At 41.4% G+C, this 25,610-nt stretch overlaps 1 protein-coding gene across 1 annotated transcript in view; it reads left to right on the forward strand.

Moving 5' to 3' along the window:
• Window positions 1–25,610, forward strand: part of ndrg3b (ndrg family member 3b) — a 91,435-nt gene that overhangs the window by 14,460 nt on the left and 51,365 nt on the right. The window contains exons 2-3 of the mRNA XM_063014997.1: window positions 12,897–12,980; window positions 14,775–14,807. Coding sequence (XP_062871067.1) covers window positions 12,924–12,980; window positions 14,775–14,807 — 90 coding nt within the window. The 5' untranslated portion in view covers window positions 12,897–12,923. The remainder of the gene's footprint in view (window positions 1–12,896; window positions 12,981–14,774; window positions 14,808–25,610) is intronic.

Below are 25,610 nucleotides of genomic sequence, written 5' to 3' on the forward strand. Positions count from 1 at the left end.
GATTGGCTCTGTAACGTTTCTGTTCTCATTTACATCAAAAGCAAGAACCACTTACGATTTACCAAAGTGAACCACGAGTTTGAATAATGTGCTGATAGAATCGACTCGGATGTGACCGGGTTGTATTATCTTTTTAAAGTAAATATTTCAGTCAGCAAAATTACATCGTATGTATGATGCACAACGTTAATTCTGTTATTTTAGGTCGTGAAGAGCTTTCATGATGGTTTCTGTATGATGGTTGATGAATGGTGATGTGATGGTTCGTGTTTTGTAGCGCAAAGTCTGGATCAATCCACTGAGCTGTTAAGCTTAACATGATCTTTATATATCAAGTGATCGGATCGGCTACATTTGGGAAATATCGTCCGATCGTCGATAGCATATTTTGATTGAAAATCGGCCGATATCGATTTAAAGTCGATCGATCGCCCCATCTCTAGCGAGGTGTATAGCGCCAGTGCCCTCTGCTGTTTAAAGTGAATATCCATTCATTTTACATGTCAGATTGATTTGAATCTTGGAATTTTTGAATCGGTTATTAACTGTATTGTGGTGAATCGTTACATCCCTAATGGACACCAAAGCCATGAGATACAATTACACTGAATGTAAAAAGCCTCTCAGCTTCTCACTTTTCTCATTTTTGTTTACTTGTTAAAAGATCTTGACATAAGAATCTCAATGCCCAAGCCAAGGTTATTGGTAACTGCTTGTTCTGCCTGCAGCCATTTAACCTACCCACTCACAGTGAGATTAGCAAACCTGAAAAGCTTTAAGGGGGATGCTTGTCTCGGTCCGCTTGCAAAGTGGTCAGATAGTTAAGATAAGATCAGATAGCCCTTGCTATGGACCTGACTCTGGTGGGAGGATTTTATTTATTTATTTTCATTAGTATGCTTACATACTGCACATTACACTAAAGGGATTCAGAACGCTTGCTAGGACGAGCAGTTAAAAGCTGAAGTGCACTAGGCAATAGTGCAATAGAATCAGTAAAGAGTAGAGGGTGAGATGTTATAAAGCACACAACCTTGCAAATAAACTGCAAAAATACATGAATTATGTACACAGGTATATGAAAAAAAAAAAAGTAGAATTTACTTATAATACATAAAGGATGTTGTTTGAAGATAACTGATTAATTGATTAAACATTAATATTATAAGTGCCGTCAAGTTGATTCTGACTCCTGGCGACCACATGGATAGTGTTTCACCACAACATCCTGTCTTCTGTTTGGTTCTGTTTGTATCCATCAGTTATAAATATTTGGGGTTGATGGGTGGGTGGCCTAACACAGACTAGCTATTGGGAGGTGCACCTGTCTGTGCGCTCTTGGTGCCGGTCCCAAGAGGGTGGGGTAAAAACTGTGCCAATGCAGACCAGAATGATTTGCTGTGGCGACCACTGAACTTTTTTTGTTTTAAAAGAACAAGTATTATTTCGCTAATTAAATTTTTTCCTGTCACCTCCTCATAACTATGTTTAAAAGTTACACCGTGCACCACTGTCATAAGGTGCTCACCACCTGGTGGCAGTGCTTGTGCAAAGAGAAATGTAAATAGCTTAAATAATGCAAAAAATGGGTTGCCGGTCATCCTATTCCTCATTTACCTTTATCCTTCCATGCATAGTTGTCTACTATAAATTGGTTTACTTGTAATGTGTCCAAAATAAAAGAACTTTAATTTGGTTATCTGAGCTTTAAATGAGAGGTTTGGATGAGGTTCTATTTCTTTGTCTTTTTTTGCCAACCATATGGATTCTTGATCAAATCAAACCACTAGCAGGCTTATATAGCTTTTGGTAAAATTGTTTAATTAAATGTACCTCATTTTTTATGTTAAAAGTTACTATCCTTCTGACGTACAGTAGATATATTCACTGCAGTGTCACAATTCCTCATACTAATGTTTCTTATAATCAGATTACTAAAATGCAAGTGACATCAGTAATAGGATTATTATGAAAATTTTATTACTTATTTACCCTAAACTGACAAAGCAGTTAAGATGTTTTGATTTATGTCTCACACTACCTAAACACTTTTTTTTGCGTGCCCACATTCCATTTGAAATTCTTGGCAGATTTTTTGAATTGCATTTTCCCAGTTTTAATCAGCCTCTAAAGTGTTGCATGTCAGCCTTTAAAAAAAAAAAATTGTTTAAATGGTTGAAAGATGTCATATTGTTCTAAGTATCAACCAATACTGGTGTTTTCATAGTAAACAACCCAACTGCCTGCAAGATGTGATCACAGATGTCATGGTGGCATGCTTTTAGATTCAGTGTTGTGTCTGTTAACATCACATGTTTATGTAATAGCATGAGGCAGTTGATTCGGGTGGGTGGTGGTGGGGGGGGGGGGGGGGGGTGAGTACTAGTGCTTTGTGTTTCAGTTGGTTTGTTTGGGCAGAGATCTACCATTTCAATTAAAGTGAAATTGTGTTTTCTTTTAAGAGAGCAAGAGGGACCCTGATTTAATGAGGAGAAAACCAGTAGCAGTAATAAAAGAGTACAATAAATGTGTTAATAAAAATGTATACTATTTATATGGCAGTGTTACAGCACATTGTGGGGAATCTTACACAATACGAAGAGACTGCTAATTTACAAGCTGAATTGAGTAAAAACAAAGACACTAGTCGTACAAGGATAAAGCTGAGAAAACGGCAAGCTTACTTGTGTGGTTTAACCGACAAGGAAGTCATTGTTCAATTAATATTGTCGTTTGAACGTGTCGGTTCATTTCATTTCCAACAGCTGGTGCTCGGTCCCGATCGAGAGCGCGACAACAAATTGTGTACAGAGTAAAAAGACAATTTGAAACACTACCTAGCCCATCTCAAGCTCCCAAGTTCTCATTCTCATTCCCTGCTGTTGGCTGGCCAGGTGCCTAAAAGAGACACGGGTGGACCAAAGGGATTCCTCAATGCTGCGGCAATTGCTGTCTATTCTGGCTGGTTGATGGCGCCTTCACAGAAACTGGGAATAATGGAGATCACTGTGTAACCCTCTGTATACGATACCGATATCTGTGTGAACCCGTCTCGTGAAGGTGAGACGGTTGGCTTCTGCACATGTTGGGTGTGTGTTAGGTACAACCCTGTTCGATAAGGGTAGGGGTACACCTACACCGATCAGCCATAACATTTAAACCACCTTGTTTCTACACTCTGTCTATTTTATCAGCTCCACTTACCATATAGAAGCACTTTGTAGTTCTACAATTACTGACTGTAGTCCCTCTGTTTTTCTGCATGCTTTGTTAGCCCCCTTTCATGCTGCTCTTTAATGGTCAGGACCCCCACAGGACCACCACAGAGCCGGTATTATTTAGGTCGTGGGTCATTCTCAGCGCTGCAGTGACACTGACATGGTGGTGGTGTGTTAGTGTGTGTTGTGCTGGTATGAGTGGATCAGACACATCAATGCTGCTGGAGTTTTTAAACACCTCACTGTCACTGCTGGACTGAGAATAGTCCACCAACCAAAAACATCCAGCCAACAGTGCCCTGTGGGCAGCATCCTGTGACCACTGATGAAGGTCTAAAAGATGACCAACTCAAACAGCAGCAATAGATGAGCAAACGTCTCTGACTTTATATCTACAATGTGGACCAACTAGGTAGGAGTGGACAGTGAGTGGACGTGGTATTTAAAAACTCCAGCAGCACTGCTGTATCTGATCCACTCATACCAGCACAACACACACTAACACACCACCACCATGTCAGTGTGAGAATGATCCACCACCCAAATAATACCTGCTCTGTGGTGGTCCTGTGGGGGTCCTGACCACTGAAGACCAGCATGAAAGAGGGCTAACAAAGCATGCAGAGAAACAGATGGACTATAGTCAGTAATTGTAGAACCACAAAGTGGAGCTGATAAAATAGACAATGAGTGTAGAAATAAGGAGGTGGTTTTAATGTTATGGCTGATCAGGGTATTTTTTTACCTTGTGAACGCTAGTGTTGCGATGACTCATGATGATGATAATGATGATGATTATGATAAGTGGTGTTAGGTCTTGGGGTTTTAAATACCATACAGTAATGCGGGTGTGCCGAGAAGAGTAATTACTGCTCTCTGACGCCAATGGTGGCGTATTGCCTGGATGCTATGGCAATGGGAAGAAAAGGATGGGCTTATGCTCACTAGTAATCAAACATGCTGCTCTGTGCAGGGTGCACTCAGGAGCGAAAGGCCAATTTCATTGTGCGTAAGACAGAGAAAAGAGCGTTAAAAGGGCATTAAAAAGGGTTAACCAGGCATACTTGTTATGGATTGCGATTATCTGAATAGTAAAATAAGTCATTTGTCAAGAAATCTATGTTGATTCAGTACCAAAAAGAGTACATTAGGTATTTAGAAATAATTCAGACCCCTTGTGCATACTTTAAGTTGTGGATTTAATTACGAATGGATATCAAAGTAGTCGTACCCATCAGTTGTCACTTGATCAGTTTTGTGAAAAAATATACAGGCATGACATTGCGAGATTTTTTTACTTTTATATATATATATATATATATATATATATATATATATATATATATATATATATATACACACAGGGGTTGGACAAAAAAACTGAAACACCTGTCATTTTAGTGTGGGAGGTTTCATGGCTAAATTGGACCAGTCTGGTGGCCAATCTTCATTAATTGCACATTGCACCAGTAAGAGCAGAGTGTGAAGGTTCAATTAGCAGGGTAAGAGCACAGTTTTGCTCAAAATATTGCAATGCACACAACATTATGGGTGACATACCAGAGTTCAAAGGAGGACAAATTGTTGGTGCACGTCTTGCTGGCGCATCTGTGACCAAGACAGCAAGTCTTTGTGATGTATCAAGAGCCACGGTATCCAGGGTAATGTCAGCATACCACCAAGAAGGACAAACCACATCCAACAGGATTAACTGTGGACGCAAGAGGAAGCTGTCTGAAAGGGATGTTCGGGTGCTAACCCGTATTGTACCCAAAAAACATAAAACCACGGCTGCCCAAATCACGGCAGAATTAAATGTGCACCTCAACTCTCCTGTTTCCACCAGAACTGTCCGTCGGGAGCTCCACAGGGTCAATATACACGGCCGGGCTGCTATAGCCAAACCTTTGGTCACTCGTGCCAATGCCAAACGTCGGTTTCAATGGTGCAAGGAGCGCAAATCTTGGGCTGTGGACAATGTGAAACATGTATTGTTCTCTGATGAGTCCACCTTTACTGTTTTCCCCACATCCGGGAGAGTTACGGTGTGGAGAAGCCCCAAAGAAGCGTACCACCCAGACTGTTGCATGCCCAGAGTGAAGCATGGGGGTGGATCAGTGATGGTTTGGGCTGCCATATCATGGCATTCCCTTGGCCCAATACTTGTGCTAGATGGGCGCGTCACTGCCAAGGACTACCGAACCATTCTGGAGGACCATGTGCATCCAATGGCGGTGCCGTGTATCAGGATGACAATGCACCAATACAGACAGCAAGACTGGTGAAAGATTGGTTTGATGAACATGAAAGTGAAGTTGAACATCTCCCATGGCCTGCACAGTCACCAGATCTAAATATTATTGAGCCACTTTGGGGTGTTTTGGAGAAGCGAGTCAGGAAACGTTTTCCTCCACCAGCATCACGTAGTGACCTGGCCACTATCCTGCAAGAAGAATGGCTTAAAATCCCTCTGACCACTGTGCAGGACTTGTATATGTCATTTCCAAGACGCAAAAGGAGGCCCTACACCATACTAATAAATTATTGTGGTCTAAAACCAGGTGTTTCAGTTATTTTGTCCAACCCCTGTATATATATATATATGTATATGTGTATATACAGTGTATCACAAAAGTGAGTACACCCCTCACATTTCTGCAGATATTTAAGTATATCTTTTCATGGGACAACACTGACAAAATGACACTTTGACACAATGAAAAGTAGTCTGTGTGCAGCTTATATAACAGTGTAAATTTATTCTTCCCTCAAAATAACTCAATATACAGCCATTAATGTCTAAACCACCGGCAACAAAAGTGAGTACACCACTAAGAGACTACACCCCTAAATGTCCAAACTAAGCACTGCTTGTCATTTTCCCTCCAAAATGTCATGTGACCCGTTAGTGTTACTAGGTCTCAGGTGTGCATAGGGAGCAGGTGTGTTCAATTTAGTAGTACAGCTCTCACACTCTCTCATACTGGTCACTGAAAGTTCCAACATGGCACCTCATGGCAAAGAACTCTCTGAGGATCTTAAAAGACGAATTGTTGCGCTACATGAAGATGGCCAAGGCTACAAGAAGATTGCCAACACCCTGAAACTGAGCTGCAGCACAGTGGCCAAGATCATCCAGCGTTTTAAAAGAGCAGGGTCCACTCAGAACAGACCTCGCGTTGGTCGTCCAAAGAAGCTGAGTGCACGTGCTCAGCGTCACATCCAACTGCTGTCTTTGAAAGATAGGCGCAGGAGTGCTGTCAGCATTGCTGCAGAGATTGAAAAGGTGGGGGGTCAGCCTGTCAGTGCTCAGACCATACGCCGCACACTACATCAAATTGGTCTGCATGGCTGTCACCCCAGAAGGAAGCCTCTTCTGAAGTCTCTACACAAGAAAGCCCGCAAACAGTTTGCTGAAGACATCTCAACAAAGGACATGGATTACTGGAACCATGTCCTATGGTCTGATGAGACCAAGATTAATTTGTTTGGTTCAGATGTTCTCAAGCATGTGTGGCGGCAATCAGGTGAGGAGTACAAAGATAAGTGTGTCATGCCTACAGTCAAGCATGGTGGTGGGAATGCCATGGTCTGGGGCTGCATGAGTGCAGCAGGTGTTGGGGAGTTACATTTCATTGAGGGACGCATGAACTCCAATATGTACTGTGAAATACTGAAGCAGAGCATGATCCCCTTCCTCCGGAAACTGGGTCGCAGGGCAGTGTTCCAGCATGATAATGACCCCAAACACACCTCTAAGACGACTACTGCTTTATTGAAGAGGCTGAGGGTAAAGGTGATGGACTGGCCAAGCATGTCTCCAGACCTAAACCCAATAGAACATCTTTGGGGCATCCTCAAGCGGAAGGTGGAGGAGCGCAAAGTCTCGAATATCCGCCAGCTCCGTGATGTCGTCATGGAGGAGTGGAAAAGCATTCCAGTGGCAACCTGTGAAGCTCTGGTAAACTCCATGCCCAGGAGAGTTAAGGCAGTTCTGGGAAATAATGGTGGCCACACAAAATATTGACACTTCAGGAACTTTCACTAAGGGGTGTACTCACTTTTGTTGCCGGTGGTTTAGACATTAATGGCTGTATATTGAGTTATTTTGAGGGAAGAATAAATTTACACTGTTATATAAGCTGCACACAGACTACTTTTCATTGTGTCAAAGTGTCATTTTGTCAGTGTTGTCCCATGAAAAGATATACTGAAATATCTGCAGAAATGTGAGGGGTGTACTCACTTTTGTGATACACTGTATATATATGTATATATGTATTATTATTATTATTATTTTTTTTAATGCATTTTCTCCTGATTAGCACGCCCAATTTTTACCCAATTGCATTATGCTTCCGCTCTACTGGTGCTGACCCCCGCCCTGATTGAGGAGAGCGAACTGACCCCCTCCAACATGTGAGCAGTAGCCGACTGCATGAGGTGCCGACTGCATGAGGTGCCGACTGCATATGCCGATCAGCCTTGTGCATGGAGAGCCACACCCTGATCAGCATTATTCCTCTACTCTGTGCTGATGCCATCAATCAGCCAGCAGAGGTCATAACTGCATCAGTTATGAGGTCCCTATCTCACTATCGATGGCAGAGCTGAGATTCGATACGATGTATCCCAAATCCCAGCTCTGGTGTGCTAGCGTATTTTACCGCTGCGCCACCTGAGCGGCCTATACTGTACAGTCTTACAGTAACTACAGGTTGGTGCCAAGTTATGCCAAATGCCGCATTGTGTAGTCTCAGTACTAATACCAATATTGGTCAGCACTCACTATCCCAGTAGCATCACATACAATTCTAAACCCTGCCTTAAACTTGATGCTACTGTATGACGCCAATAGTCCAATAGGAATTTTGAATTAGGCATCTGGTATACAGCTGCATTTCATTATATATATAGCTTTATCATGGTCAGCGTCATGGTGGGTCTGGCTACTCCAGAATCACTGGGCACAGGATGGAGATGGACAGAATGCCAATTCATCTCACGGCCATTGCCATTCCCTCTTATCCCTTTCAGGAATAGCCAATCATGTCTGTATGTAGACGCCCGACCAGCCTATAGCACCGCTGGGGATTCAGACCTTGGATCCCAGTGATAGTGGGCTTGCATAATTTACTGCTGTGCCACCTTGAGTACATATAAATACTCACTAGGGATAATGGCCCAGATTTTTTTCAGTAATTAAACATGACCGCTGTGATGAGTTTTCTTAACTATTAGGTCTCATTTCATTGTCTTCAACTGTAAGATGCTGTCAAACTGCTACTGTTATATGAGTGAACTTCATTAGTTAAGCCTTTATGTTCTCATTTTGCACCAGATAACCGTTTCGAGCATATATTCCAAAGATTTCATCTAGGTCATTTAGCTTAAAGGCTTTTTTTTTTAATTTTTTTTTTTTTTGAAAATTCATGTTGAAGAACGTTCATTCTTTCCTTCTCTGTTTGCATCTGAAGAGCACTGGAGGTTACACATCCTCCGTTTTATGCAAATGCCCCATACATACAGCATGTATCCTCAGGTCTACTGTGCATCCATGACCAACTTGTTTACCTGCCTAGCAACACGTTGTCTTAGAGAAGCTTGTCCGCTGGGATAATGAAGTTAATTATTGACTTACTGCAGCAAGGGTCCAGAATTACCTTTCACTAAGCAGAATATATACACTATATGGCCAAAAGTTCTTGCTTAAAGAAGTAAACCACTTTATCATGGTCAGAGTTGACATATATCTGGTTCCATTTAAAATCACTGGGTGCAAAGCATTCACCTCACTTGCATGTCTTTGGACTGTGGGAGGAAAACTGCTTCCACTAGCTGGGATGTACTAGAATGCTGATCATCTGTTTTGTGACTGTATTGGTTATGCACCGATCAGCCATAACATTAAAACCACCTCCCTGTTTCTACTCACTGTCCATTCTATCAGCTCTACTTACCATATAGAACTACTTTGTAGTTCTACAATTACTGACTGTAGTCCATCAGTTTCTCTGCATGCTTTGTTAGCCCCTTTTCATGCTGTTCTTCAATGGTCAGGACTCTCCCAGGACCACTACAGAGCAGGTATTATTTAGGTGGTGGATCATTCTCAGCACTGCAGTGACACTGACATGATGGTGGTGTGTTAGTGTGTGTTGTGCTGGTATGAGTGAATAAGACAGAAATGATAATGGAGTTTTTAAACACCTCACTGTCACTGCAGGACTGAGAATAGTCCACCAACCAAAAATATCCAGCCAGCAGCGTCCTGTGACCACTGATGAAGGTCTAGAAGATGACCAACTCAATCAGCAGCAATAGATGAGCGATCGTCCCTGACTTTACATCTACAAGGTGGACCAACTAGGTAGGAGTGTCTAACAGAGTGGACAGTGAGTGGACACGGTATTTTAAAAACTCCAGCAGCTCTGCTGTGTCTGATCCACTCATACCAGCACAACACACACTAACACACCACCATCACCATGTCATTGTCACTGCAGTGCTGAGAATGATCCACCACCTAAATAATACCTGCTCTGTGGTGGTCCTGTGGGGGTCCTGACCATTGAAGAACAGGGTGAAAGCAGGCTAAAAAAGAAACAGATGGACTACAGTCAGTAATTGTAGAACTACAAAGTGCTTCTATATGGTAAGTGGAGCTGATAAAATGGACAGTGAGTGTAGAAACAAGGAGGTGGTTTTAATGTTATGGCTGATTGGTGTAAACGTACTGTATGTCTTACTTAGTGTTGGAAATACTGCTGTAAATCAAAAGGACATATGATTGTAATGACTGTGTGTGATGAATGAGGATGGATTTTGCCCAAAATTGTTAGCATGCATGGAGAGGACAAGGCAATTAGATGTAAGAGCAGGTGTGTGTGGGTGGTGACCATTAATCAACATTATCCATGGTCTGCTTTCCATTTCCATCTTTTTTCTCAGTCCTAGAAAATGCACGCTTATGCTTACATTGATCATTTCCGCCTTAAATATTTAAATGGTAAAATATTTAAATAGTAAAATATTAGTGAGAAATCTTTTTACACAGATTAGCTTTGAATAAATTGCTAGCCTGATAGAAGTCTATTCGTGGCAGAACAAGTCTGTGTCTAGCTGAGCTGATGTAGCAGAGCTAATGATCTGTAATCCTACAAGTGTTACATTTTTTTGTTTCTCTCTTGTTTCCACCCCCATATAAACCCTAATCTTTTTTTATTTGCTGTCAAGAAGACTGCCATGCTTTACCATTTACAAACCCCTGCTCACAGGGAACAGATGTTGATTGGAGGAATGAAATGAGCAAGAGAACAGAATAAAGGCACTTGTAGCATTGCTTTATTTTGCCGCTGATGAACCTTACATTATCAATTTAACCACACACTTACACTGTGTGACATTTGCAGTCGTGCTGGCGGAATGTAGCCACTCTATATGGCAGCATTGCTTTGTCAATATTTATTGTCCTACTATATAAATTACTAGCTCATTTCTGCTTATATTAGTGCCTTGTGTAATTTTTATAGCTAAAAGCCAATGTGTCATAGTTGGGATGTTGGTTTTAGTATAGATGACCTGCAGCAGATGATTGAAAAGTGGATGCAGGGTCGAATCTTGGTGGTGCTATCAGCCGGCCAGGCATCTACATAGACATGACTGGGTTTTACCAGTATATGCGTCAGAGGAAAATACTTTTTTCCTATTAAAAAACAAATTGGCAGCCGCTCAGGTGGAGCAGCGGTAAAACACGCTAGCACACCAGAGCTGGGATTTCGAATACATTGCATCGAATCTCAGCTCTGCCATCTGGCTGGGCTGGGCGGCTGCATGAACAATGATTGGCTGTTGTTCATAGGGTAGGATAAGCCGCATAGGGACTCCTCATAACTGAGTGAATTACGACCTCTGCTGGCTGATTGAAGGCGTCGAGGAATAACGCTGATCAGGGTGTGGCTCTCCGTGCACAAAGCTGATCCGCATACGAACTCGTCTCGTGCAGGTGAAAAGATGCAGTCGGCTACTGCACGTGTCGGAGGCGGCTTGTGATGGTCTCACTCTTCTCAATCGGGGCAGGGGTCAGCTCCAGTGGAGAGAAAGCATAACGCAATTGGGTAAAAAACGTGGTGCAGGAGTTTAATGCACTAACTAGGGTGTCTACAGGAACATAATCGGTCGTGTTTTAGGCAGGAAAGGTGGACATGGTTTCTTCTGGCTGCCGCGGCTGTATTTGATCTCCACAGCTGGAGTGTGTATGGGTGAGCGTGCGCAGTGGATTGCCATTCTGTCCTCCCCATTACTGCATTGCACCCTGTAATTGTGGCAGAGCCAGAGCTGTCACGACTCTGACCAAGATAAAGCAGTAGTAAAAATGCTGTAAAAAAAAAAAAAAATAATAATTAAGCTTTAGTAAAAGCATGAAAATGAAATTATAAAAAGGATTGCGCACATCTGTTAGTTTAGTTATTCCTGGAAAAAAAACATAATATGCATGATGCAGTTTTACTTATTAGTATTGTTTTGTATTTAGCTGTATAATAGTAGAGATTTAAATACAAATAGAACACAAAACTCCCTGCTAGAGATATCAAGCCATTAATAAATAAAGACATAATAGGAAAAAATGGCAAACTGAGTGGGGGACACAGACAACAAACAAACTACATGAGATACATCCAAATATCAGCAATAAACCAAAAATGCATCCAGGCAGACGAGTGGACCAAGTTATACACACAAGATGTAGAACAGGTCATACCAAAATCACTCACCAGTACTTAATAAAATGAGACAAACCCCCAACATGTCTTCTTTTTCTTCTTTTCCTTGGCCTTTGTCCCGCTCGGTTGTGGGGTCGGCTCTCGGCGGATCACGATCCGCCCCGATTTGGCACGATTTTTACGCCGGATGCCCTTCCTGACACAACCCTTCTTATTTTATCCGGGCTTGGGACCGGCACTACAATGCACTGGTTTGTGCATCTAGCGGCTAGGTATCTATAGGACAATTCAGTGTTTCCAATTAGCCTGGTGGCATGTTTTTGGACTGTGGGAGGAAACCCACGCAGACACGGGGAGAACAGAGGACCCAGACCGCCCCACCTGGGGATCGAACCCAGGACCTTCTTGTTGTGAGGCGACAGTGCTACCCACTAAGCCACCGTGCCGCCCACAAACCCCCAACATGTGACAGATGCCAAATATGGCTCACAATACAGCATATTCTGATCTAATGCCCCAAATACACCAGAGAGAGACAACAGCTACACATACCTGGAACTATTAAAGAAACCCTTGACCAAGAAAACACAAGTCGAGTCGAGTCAACTTTATTTATATAGCGCTTTTCACAATGGACATTGTCTCAAAGCAACTTTACATAATCCAGGACCAACGGACCAAAACCCCTGTCGAGCAAGCCGAGGGCGACACAGGCAAGGAAAAACTCCCTTAAAATTACAGGAAGAAACCTTGAGAGGAACCAGACTCAGCAGGGACCCGGCCTGGAGAATGATCCTGAACTTCCAGGCGTAAACAAAAATAAAAACAAAAATATAAATGGACAAATAGAAAAAAGGAAAAAAATGACCTAAATTACAATCATGTTTATAAAAAAGTGGCGTTAAAATTAAAAAAAAATTACACCCATTTTAATCTCTGTCTTGTTATCCCTTAGAATTATTGACAGCTGGCAGTTGCGAGGATGGACGAGCTTCAGGATGTGCAGCTGACCGAGATCAAGCCCCTTCTGACAGACAAAGTGAGTCTTTTAATACTAAAACATACAACATATGACCAACATGTATGTGTGTGTGTAATATACACTACACAATATACAAACCCTATTTCCAGAAAAGTTTTACGAAAGACCATTTTTAAAATACAATAAAATCTGAAATTTGTTCATTCTGCTGAACCTTGATTTAACAGACCAGTTTCATTGCATTAGGTAAATATAAATAAATTTAAAATGTGATGCCTCCAACCCACTCAAAAAAAGTTTAGTACAGAGGCATGTTTATCATTGTTACGCCTTTACTATTCATTACACCAAAGTAAAAACACAAGCAGAGAAATTGTTTGATCAGGTGGTCTACACCATTGGACACACACATTTACCACAAGCGTATCTGGTAAGAGTGTGAGCTACTCCACTTTGTAATATTTGCCAAATACTTATTTCTATCAAACATATACTGACTGAATGCCCTAAGTACTTAGGAGAATGACAATGTATAGCAATACCAAAAACTATGGAAACATTTTGAAAATAGAAACAATTATCATTTTTTAAAAATAAAATTGGTCTAAAAGAATGCATATAAAAACAGCATACTAAAACAACACTCGACTGGCTATAGACTGCTAAAAAAAATGTACCTACTCTTCCTGCCGTAAATATAGCCATTGTGTAAACATGATGTAAAACATCTAAGTAAATAAATAAATATTACACTTTCAAATTGTTTGGGAATTGCTGAACTTCGTAGACAGGTCTGGGCTGCAGACAGGCCAGTCAAGCACACATACTCTGTTTACTGTACAATGCTGTTGAATTGAAAAGAGGCCTGGCAGTGTCTTGCTGAAATAACCATATACTTCCCAGAAGAAGGTGTCACCTAGATCAGGGGTTTACAACCTGTGGGGCACGCCCCCCGGGGGGGGGGGGGGGGGGGGCGCCAGTGCCTGTCCAGGGGGCGTTTTTCATCCACAGGAGACATACTTGATTAGTGTTGCTGACCACGCACACACACACGTTTAATGTTATCCAGTTGAAAAATAGGGCTGACTGTGAAGATAAATCGGGGACAATGACTGCTGTTATAGGATGTGTGTGTGTGGAGGTTTTATGTTACATCTTGTAAACCACAGTGGGACCAGATTGCCACTATTTTTTATTAAGTTAAGTAGATTTCATTTTGTGTTTTGTTTTGATGCATTGTGTTGCCTGGGTCTCGCTTGGGAAAAAAGTTTAGAAAAAAACCCTGGTGTATCTCGTACCTTACTGTGCTACCACTGCTTTTCATCAGAGATTAACATCAGGTTTCACCATGGGCTGAAGTGTCACCTTTTCTATTAATGAGGGCACAGATCACCACCTAGTGGAATAAAACTGACAAATTTAATGGCTGTACCAAATCTCCCAATACACTGTATATTGAAATGATTTCAAGCATGAATTATTTATCTTGACCAAATGTCAAGTTTGTAATAATAATAATAATAATTTTGTTACCCGGGCGTAGTTAAACAGCTTCCCCTAATTATCTCAGTCTCATTGTCTCCGATCGTATGACTGGGATCTGCATTTTTAATCATCTCTAAGCCTCAGCTTCAGTGAGCTGCTGGTTACCATTGGAAACCAGACTGCTGCTGCCAGAACAGTGAAAGTGATACCTTATATGGATTTGATCTAAGCCCAATTTTAAACCTATTTCAGCTCACTGGTGCGAAACTCAATTTGATCACAAAACTGGCTGCTGATCTTTGGCTCAGATGAGTTTAAGTGTTAAATTTCATACCTGCTTTCTAACACGCTTTATTTCTTTAACAGAATGGTCGCAACTTTCAGGATTTTGATTGCCAGGTAAGTGTCCTTTACCATTTCTATAGGTATAAAACACACAATCTTGTCTCACTATGCCTTTCTGTTCAGTATTTTTCATTCCAAAAGCATTGTTTTCTTTCTGTGTGACTACAGAGATCTAATGTTCTCTCACAGCACGTAGTCTCTCACTTACATGCTTTGATAGCAGGGGGAGGTCGGATCCTCGTGTTCAGTCTTTTACTCAGTTTCAACAGCCAAATGAACATCTAAACATCTGTGTGTGAGGGTGGAAGGGTTTGCGGGTGGACGGTTGGGATGGGAAAGAATACACGCGATGCCAACGAATGAATTCGACTGTAGGGGCAGTTCTAATCTAGAGAAGCAAAGTGCGTGTGTAATATGGTGGAATAAAATCAGCATAGCTTGTGCAAATACATCAGGGTATTTTAGTTTATCAGAAGCTTTGATTTTGTGCTTATACTCAATGGTTGCTGTCAATTGATTATTTAAACTGTAGATTAGCAAATCAAGGGAATTCCAACTTTAAATGACCCAAAGTGGGCATGGTGGTTCATGGGTAGCACTGTCTACTCACAGCAAGAAGGTCCTGGGTTCGATTCCCAGTTGAAAGGTACAGGTTCTTTCTGTGTGGAGTTTGCATGTTCTCCCCGTGTCTGCGTGGGTTTCCTTCGGGAGCTCCGGTTTCCTCCAACAGTCCAAAGACATGCAAGTAAAGTGAATTCACTCACTCACTCAATTTCTTAACCGCTTATCCAATTAGGGTCGCGGAGAGGGCGGGGGGTTGCTGGAGCCTATCCCAGCTTTTCAATGGGCGCAAGGCACATAGTAACACCCCAGACGTTGCGCCAGTCCATCGCAAGGCAGACACACATACACACACCCATTCACTTTTAGGGCAATTCAGTGTCTCCAATTACCTGGCTGCATGTTTTTGGACTGTGGGAGGAAACCGGAGCTCCCGGAGGAAACCCACGCAGACACGGGGAGAACATGCAAACTCCGCACAGAAAGGACCTCGACCGCCCCGCCTGGGAATCGAACCCAGGACCTTCTTGCTGTGAGGCGACAGTGCTACCCACAGAGCCACCGTACCGCCCAGTGAAGCGAATTGGAGATCCAAAATTGTCTATGGCTGTGTTTGACATTAAACACTTGAACTGATAAACCTTGTGTAACCAGTAATTACCTGTCCTGTCATGAATGTAACCAAAGTGTAAAACATAAAACAAAATCCTTATAAATAAATGACCCATAGGTTGCCAGATTTCTCACCCTTGTTGCATTTATAATCCACACTTTGTTGCACTGATTACAAAGCACTATGAAACTAACTGTAATGCAAAAGCACCATTAACATATATTGAATCCCAGCTCTGCCAAGCAGCCACTCTTGGGCCCCTGAGCTAGGCCTTTAACCCTCTTGTCTCCCTGGGTGCCGTTCAATGGTCCAATGCACTCTGACCCTAGCTAACAAGCTGGGATTTGTGGTAAAAATTGGGAAATAAAGGAATTCTATTGTGTTTTTTCTATTCTTGTTGGTAACATTGCTGCCAAGTAGTTACTGTTGCTTTAGGCTGTTTACCCTTTGAATGGTGTGTGTGTGTGTGTGTACACACATGTGCAGCAGCTGAATCGGGTGGCAAGAAAGATTCATTTCTTCAGGTTCACATTCATTTTAATAATATGCTTATACGTTTTATTAGTAGTGTGTAACGTCAGGGCTTCATTTCCATTGTATTAGCTTTATTAGTATCACTCACACTAAACGCCGCCCAGAAATCTTTTTGTTTGAACCATACAGCATTTTATTTTTATTGTTAAAGACTTTATTAGCAGCAAAATGACTGATGTTCCAAATTTTTCAAATGTATACGGACATACATTCAGCTGCTTCTATACATGAACAGATTGCTGGCAAGAAAGGTTTCATGCACAAACTGGCTACATGCCAACAATTCAAATTATACACACACACACACACACGCATATACAGTGCCTTGCAAAAGTATTCAGCCCCCTTGAACTTTTCAACCTTTTGCCACATTTCAGGCTTCAAACATAACGATATGAAATTGTAATTTTTTGTGAAGAATCAACAACAAGTGGGACACAATCGTGAAGTGGAACGAAATTTATTGGATATTTTAAACTTTTTTTAGAAATAAAAAACTAAAAAGTGGGGCGTGCAATATTATTCAGCCCCTTTACTTTCAGTGCAGCAAACTCACTCCAGAAGTTCAGTGAGGATCTCTGAATGATCCAATGTTGACCTAAATGACTGATGGTGATAAATAGAATCCACCTGTGTGTAATCAAGTCTCCGTATAAATGCACCTGCTCTGTGACAGTCTCAGAGTTCTGTTTAAAGCGCAGAGAGCATCATGAAGACCAAGGAACACACCAGGCAGGTCCGAGATACTGTTGTGGAGAAGTTTAAAGCCGGATTTGGATACAAAAAGATTTCCCAAGCTTTAAACATCTCAAGGAGCACTGTGCAAGCGATCATATTGAAATGGAAGGAGTATCAGACCACTGCAAATCTACCAAGACCCGGCCGTCCCTCTAAACTTTCAGCTCAAACAAGGAGAAGACTGATCAGAGATGCAGCCAAGAGGCCCATGATCACTCTGAATGAACTGCAGAGATCTACAGCTGAGGTGGGAGACTCTGTCCATAGGACACAATCAGTCGTACACTGCACAAATCTGGCCTTTATGGAAGAGTGGCAAGAAGAAAGCCATTTCTCAAAGATATCTATAAAAAGTCACCTGGGAGACACACCAAACATGTGGAAGAAGGTGCTCTGGTCAGATGAAACCAAAATCGAACTTTTTGGCCACAATGCAAAACGTTATGTTTGGCGTAAAAGCAACACAGCTCATCACCCTGAACACACCATCCCCACTGTCAAACATGGTGGTGGCAGCATCATGGTTTGGGCCTGCTTTTCTTCAGCAGGGACAGGGAAGATGGTTAAAATTGATGGGAAGATGGATGGAGCCAAATACAGGACCATTCTGGAAGAAAACCTGTTGCAGTCTGCAAAAGACCTGAGACTTGGACGGAGATTTATCTTCCAACAAGACAATGATCCAAAACATAAAGCAAAATCTACAATGGAATGGTTCACAAATAAACGTATCCAGGTGTTAGAATGGCCAAGTCAAAGTCCAGACCTGAATCCCATCGAGAATCTGTGGAAAGAGCTGAAAACTGCTGTTCACAAACGCTCTCCATCCAACCTCACTGAGCTCGAGCTGTTTTGCAAGGAAGAATGGGCAAAAATTTCAGTATCTCGATGTGCAAAACTGATAGAGACATACCCCAAGCGACTTGCAGCTGTAATCGCAGCAAAAGGGGGCGCTACAAAGTATTAACGCAAGGGGGCTGAATAATATTGCACGCCCCACTTTTCAGTCTTTTATTTCTAAAAAAAGTTTAAAATATCCAATAAATTTCGTTCCACTTCACGATTGTGTCCCACTTGTTGATTCTTCACAAAAAATTAAAATTTCATATCTTTATGTTTGAAGCCTGAAATGTGGCAAAAGGTTGAAAAGTTCAAGGGGGCTGAATACTTTTGCAAGGCACTGTACTAACACACACGCAGATTGGAAGAAATGGCATGAACAGACACTTAACTGTAAGGCAACTGTGTTATCTACAAAACTATTAAGCCTGGTGTCCAGGAGCTGGAATGAAATTAACTATCATCATTATTATTATTATTATTATTATTATTAAAACCTATTACAGGTACTAAATAATCAATCCTAAATTGCACGGCAGCAGTGTTATCTACAAAACTATTAAGCTTGTGTCTATTAAGTTATTAAGCTGGTGTCCAGGAGTTAGAAACAACTTGACGTTTATTATTATTATTATTAATAATTATAATAATAACAATAATAATAATAATAAGAAGAAGAAGAACCTGTTAAAGGTACTGAATAATCAAACCTAAATTGCACGGCAGCAGTGTTATCTTCAAAACTATTAAGCTTGTGTCTATTAAGCTATTAAGCTGGTGTCCAGGAGTTGGAAATAACTTGACGTTTAGTATAATTAATAATAATAATAATAAAAATGAATAATAAGAGGAAGAACCTGTTAAAGGTACTGAATAATCAAACCTAAATTGCATGGCTGCAGTGGTGTCTACAAAACTGTTAAGCTGGTGATGAGTTAGAAACATGACGTTTATTATTATTATTACTAATAATTATCAATATATTTATTATAAATAATAATAATAATATAAGAAGAAGAAGAACCTGTTAAAGGTATTAAGTAATCAAACCCAAATTGCACAGCAGCGGTGTTATCTACAAAACTATTAAGCTGGTGACCAGGAGTTAGAAACAACATGACGTTTATTATTATTATTATTATTACTTATAATTATTAATATATTTATTATAAATGATAATAAAAAAAATAATAATAATAAAAGAAGAAGAAGAACCTGTTAAAGGTACTGAATAATCAAACCTAAATTGCACGGCAGCAGTGTTATCTACAAAACTATTAAGCTTGTGTCTATTAAGCTATTAAACTGGTGTCCAGGAGTTGGAAACAACTTGACCTTAGTTAATAAATAATAATAATAACTACATCCACACCCCCTTACAGGTACTGATTAATTAAACTCAAATTGCACAGCAGCAATAAATATAAATGTGAAAAGTGTTCTCTGTAATCAAGTTATACTTAGCGTTTCGGTGTTTTGTTGTGTTGCCAAAGATTTGCAAACTATGATGCTATAAGCAGTTAGTTCAGAATGTTTACAGTGCACTTGTATTACACCTCCCCACAATCTTGAGTTTTAAGATGTCATCTAAACCTCTGTAAATAGCACAGTAAAGAAATGTGACAACCTCATCAAATATTTTAATATAAATACAAATTAATAAAAATTGAAGAAGCGGAGTACACAGGCTGGTTAATACAGTGCATGATCAGGGCTGCAGTGTGAAGGTGCAAGTAAAGTCAACTCAACGAAATGTTAAATCAGGACTGAGGACTGTTTTACAACGTGCTTACAACTCAACATGAATTATTTAGCTTTAGCTGCAAGCTACTCAGATTCCAGAAGAGGGCAGCATGAATGCAGCCAGTACTAAGGTTACACCAGAGGCACAGCATGATGTGGATCTAAAGCTCTTAGTATGTGCTTTTATATTTTTTTACTGTCCAGTTTATAGTGTACTGTACAGTATATAGTTAGTTTGCTATTACAAGCTCAGAAGCTTTAATGCTGAATGCCAGACTGTTGATGATTAAAGTTTTTAGTATATTTATAATTAAAATATGTGGATATTAAATTAAAAACAACAGCTCTCAAAAGCCATTGTGCAATTAAGCAATAGAACACGAGAGGGAGTGTGTTATCACGAATAACATCACGGCTGTGATTCGGTCGCAGGCACGAGCCGAAGGCGAGTGCTGTAGATCATCACAGCCGTGATGTTGTTCGTGATAACACACGACCTCAAGTGTTCTATTGCTTTTATACAACAGTTTTCACAAAATAAAGAAAGAAAATAAATCAAAGAAGCTCTAAATTTAATAATAAATATGCTTTAATATTGACAATACCTTCCGCCAAAAAGTAGTTCCACAACCAATATAAAGTTTAACACTACAAAGCAGACATTCCAAGTTGCAAAAACTCATTTCAGGGAGGTAAGAACAACAACAACAAGGAAAAGGTAAGAACCTCCGAAGGGAAAAAAAGAAATAAAAAAACCTTGCATACACCAGAGGATATACGGGTGATAACAGAACTCTTAGAAGCTGCTAACTGGGCTATTATGCTAACTGTTCGCGTTACAAACACATTAAAGTTCCCTACATAGTGCACTAGAATGTGTATCAAATCACGGATTTATGTTCGCTACACAGTGCACTAGATAGTGAATTAGACAATTGGTTATGTTCCCTATACAGTGCGATAGATTGTATATCAGATCACGGATTTAAAACGTGATCGGGAGCTGTGTCGCCTGCGTGCACGTTTGTGTGTGAAGTATTATTGGAAAGAAATACAGGAGATAAACTGTTCAGTAGAGCTTTGTTTTATTGCATCCTTAAACTGAACCCACGCATGCGTATACGGCATCAAGCGTAACTCCGTATTCTGTGTTAACCCTTTAACGTCTTAAAGGCATATTACAACAGTGTGCATGCAGCTTGTCGTTACTGGCAACGCGTCAGCGGAGTAATACCGTTGTGGTGTGAAAAGCCCGTGCTGTTGTCACGAAGATCAGCACGGTTAGAAGGCTTCTCAACCAATCAGATTGTACGGTCGGAACTAACTGTTGTATAATATAGAAATAACAAACATTAATACTTTCAGTTTGTTTGGGTTAACTTAAAGGTATTATACACTTACAGCAGTACAGTGGTGGGGACAGTGGTAGCCTAGTGGGTAGAGCTTTGGGCTACCAACCGGAAGATTGGCAGTTCAAATCCAGGCTCTGCTGTGCAGCCACTTAAGCCAAGACCCTTAACCCTGTCTGCTCCAGGGGTGCCGTACGATGGCTGACTCTGCGCTCTGACCCCAGCTTCCAAACAAGCTGGGATATGCGAAGAAAGAATTTAATTGTACTGTACACCTGTATATCTATTAGGGCTGTCAAACGATTAAATTTTTTAATCGCGATTAATCTCAGAATTTCATATAGTTAATCGCGATTAATCGCATTTTTTTTAAAAAGAAGAAAACAAGGATTTTTAAGTAAAATGTTACAATTAAAATGGTGAACATATTTTAATGCTAAATGTACTTATGTTAAAAACTGCTGGGACAAGAGAAAACTGTAAGGGAGTTTTATTCACTCACATACTAGGCAGTAATTCTATCCAGCAGAGACCCTTGACTTCGTATAAATGTCAGATTGTAGGTTAGAATTTCTCCAAACATTGTAGATCAGCGGTGCTTTAGGTGGGATAAGGCGTAGTTATTGTAACAGACTTTTCTGTGCTTGTATCGTGACATTTGATGGACGTTTCTACACGAAGTGAGTGTGTTTTGACCCTTTGGGGTTTCCATAGTTCATGGACTAGCATGCTTGGCTAACGCGATGACTCCAGCTGTCCGGTACCATAACAGAAGGAGTTAATAAAAGTGTTCTGCTCCCGACAACTTGTGAATATAGCGTGTATTTATTTCTTTATTAAGCAAGTGCATCACTACACGCTCGGTTACATTATGTTCACAAACCGCAAATGAAAAACGCTGGCAAGTCTCAACATGAACTACGGATGACTCGCAGGGCCAAATAGAATTTGCGTTAACGGCACTATTTTTTTTAATCGCGTTAAATTGAGATTGCGTTAATGCGTTATTATCGCGTTAACTTCGACAGCCCTAATATCTATATATGACAAATAAAGTATATCTTCTTCAGTACCTCATCCCTGTACAGTACCACATCATTGTACAGTATATTAAAACAATACATTCCAAACTGTGTTCAGAGATGTTGGTACTTTGTTACTAAAATGTGACTCAGTGAGTAGCACTGTCGCCTCACAGCAAGGTCCTGGGTTCGATCCCCAGGTGGGGCGGTTCTAGTCCTTTCTGTATGGAGTTTGCATGTTCTCCCCGTGTCTGCATGGGTTTCCTCCGGGAGCTCTGGTTTCCTCACACAGTCCAAAGACATGCAAGTGAGAGGAATTGGAGATTAAAATCTCCGGTTGTGACGTTGTTGCTTGTTGTATAGTTAGTATAGTTACTGGCCTGTAGGAACACACACCATGTTAACACTGATGTATCAGTGGACACTTTTCTGGTCCCTGGTCAGTGGCTTTATTTTTAGTCTGAAGAAATATTTCTCTCAGCATAGATACTTCGGCGTTTGAACACACACACACACACACACACACACACACACACACACACACACACACACACACACACACACACACACACACACTTTACCCTGTTAGTGTTATGCAGTGCTGAGAAGAGTCCACCAACCAAATAATATCTGGTCAGTGAGGGTACTTTAAAGGGCTCCAGCGTATCTGTATGGTAGATGTATTTTATAAAATAATCCATGAATGTCTGTTCCAGACAAAAAACCTCTCATTATACTCTGATCAGCCATAACATTAAAACCACCTCCTTGTTTCTACACTCACTGTCCATTTTATCGGCTTCACTTACCATATAGAAGCACTTTGTAGTTCTACAATTACTGACTGTAGTCCATCTGTTTCTCTGCATGCTTTGTTAGCTCCCTTTCATGCTGTTCTTCAATGGTCAGGAGTCTCCCAGGACCACTACAGAGCAGGTATTATTTGGGTGGTGGATCATTCTCAGTACTGCAGTGACACTGACATGGTGATGGTGTGTTAGTGTGTGTTGTGCTGGTATGAGTGGATCAGACACAGCAGCCCTGCTGGAGTTTTTAAACACCTCACTGTCACTACTGGACTGAGAATAGTCCACCAACCAAAAATATCCAGCCAACAGCATCCTATGACCACTGATGAAGGTCTAGAAGGTGACCAACTCAAACAGCAGCAATAGATGAGCGATCGTCTCTGACTTTACATCTACAAGGTGGACTAACTAGGTAGGAGGGTGTAATAGAGTGGACAGTGAGTGGACACGGTATTTAAAAACTCTATACCAAAACTTTATACTAAAACAACACACACTAACACACCACCACCATGTCATTGTCACTGCAGTGCTGAGAATGATCCACCACCTAAATAATACCTGCTCTGTGGTGGTTCTTTTGGGGGTCCTGACCATTGTAGAACAGGGTGAAAGCAGGCTAAAAAAGTATGTAGAGAAACCGATAGACTACGGTCAGTAATTAGAACTACAAAGTGCTTCTATATGGTAAGTGGAGCTGATCAAATGGACAGTGAGTGTAGAAACAGGGAGGTGGTTTGTGTAAACTGGGTTGTGTCGCTTGAATTGGTTGCCCTCTGTTGGTAAAAAGCAGTACTGCAGTATTTTCCCAGCCACATACATTTTGATGTCGCTTTGAACACATGCTCACCTGTTACTACCGTGTTTTGCATTTTTAGCAGATTTGCAGCATCCTTAACTGCTTCTAAAACAGGATACACCTGCGTCTTGATGTGGGTCTACACACACACACACACACACACAGACTCACACACACTCACACACAGACTCCTTTAAATGCACAGATGTGGGTTGTGTTCCACAGTTGAGACGTACATACCTAACTGGCTCATTGTCAACATGGGGGAGTGGGGTCTCCTACCTTGCTTTAACCATGGGGGAAACCCTTTGTGCTTTCACCTACTAGAATCCATCCTACACCCAGGTGCATCCTAGGAAACTAGAGTCAGACAGGAACATACTGGTAAATGTCAGTAGTTTATCCATCTGTGTATCAGAACCCCTCTCGCTGAACTGGGTCACGTTCTATGTATAGCAAATCTGGAAGGGTGTTTTGGTCTAACCGTTATGATGCCACCATGCTGTACATGTGCTTATCTCCAACCTAAATGATCTGCACTAAGCATCAGCTTGAGATTTTAAGTAAACTTCATTTTTTGTTTACATATTGGTAATTCACTTTTTCCGGGTTTGGAACTCCTGGTGTCTGACATTCTTTTACTGACAGAGTATGTTAGGACACAGCTGGGGACCCTGAATGCGTCTAATGAGGGTATATTCGCTTGACACACACTCCCTCCAATGCATGTGCAGTCCACCAAACCCTTCTTATTCGCCCATACTTCAGTGGATTTGTTCATAAGGTCAGTCTTGCACATGGAGAGTCACCCACTGATCTCCGCATTCCCTCGCTTCTGTACAGATTCCTTGGGCTACTAACCAGGGTCCTTACACATGCAGCGTCGCAGACCCCACCTTTTTTAGTCTGGTCTTTCCACTATTATCTGCTGCGAGCACTGCAAATTGTGTCTGCTAAGGGGCGCCCAGCAGACAGGTAGCGGAGCTGAGATTTCATGTTTTACCACCGCTTTATCCTGGTCAGGGTCGTGGTAGGTTTAGTTTGCCCAGAATCACAAGGTGCAATGTAGTAACTTACCCCAGACAGGTTGCCATTCCATTGTGAGGCCTCTGCCATCCCCTCCCCCATCAGACAAAGCCAGTTTGCTGAGGCAGATTTGATATGATACTGTAGGGCACTAAGGATGAGCACTCCACAGCATGAACTACATAAAGGTGCTACTCATAATGAGTTTTACCTTCATATCGTTACTCACAGATCCACATGTCCAGAGGTTAACGTGCAGGGACAGTGGTAGCTCAGCAGTTAAGATACTGGCCTGGTAATCTGAAGGTTGCCGGTTCAAGCCTTTCTGCCACCAGGTTGCCAGTGTTAAGCCAATGAGAAAGACCCTTAAACCTCACAAGCTCAAATGGCATTTTATTCATTTTCTCCCCCAATTTTTGGCACATCCAATTTTTACCCAATTTGCTTCCTCTCTACTGGTGCTGCCCCCTGCCCCGATTGAGGAGACCGAACTGACACACGCCCCCTCCGACATGTGCGAAGTAGCCGACTGCATCTTTTCACCTGCACGAGGCGAGTTCATATGCGGATCAGCATTATTCCTTTACTGTGTGCAGACACCAATAAACCAGCCAGCAGAGGTCGTAACCGCATCAGTTATGAGGTACCTATCCGGTTCACTCCCTCTATGAACAACAGCCAAACGTTGTTCACATAGCCGCCCAACCCAGCCCGATGGCAGAGCTGAGATTCGATACGATATATTCCAAATCCCAGCTATGCTGTGCTAGCGTATTTTACCGCTGTGCCACCTGAACGGCTCCAAAATGCCACTTTGAATAAC

Source organism: Trichomycterus rosablanca, chromosome 19 (assembly GCF_030014385.1).
Source record: "Trichomycterus rosablanca isolate fTriRos1 chromosome 19, fTriRos1.hap1, whole genome shotgun sequence".
NCBI classification, from domain to species: Eukaryota; Metazoa; Chordata; class Actinopteri; order Siluriformes; family Trichomycteridae; genus Trichomycterus; species Trichomycterus rosablanca.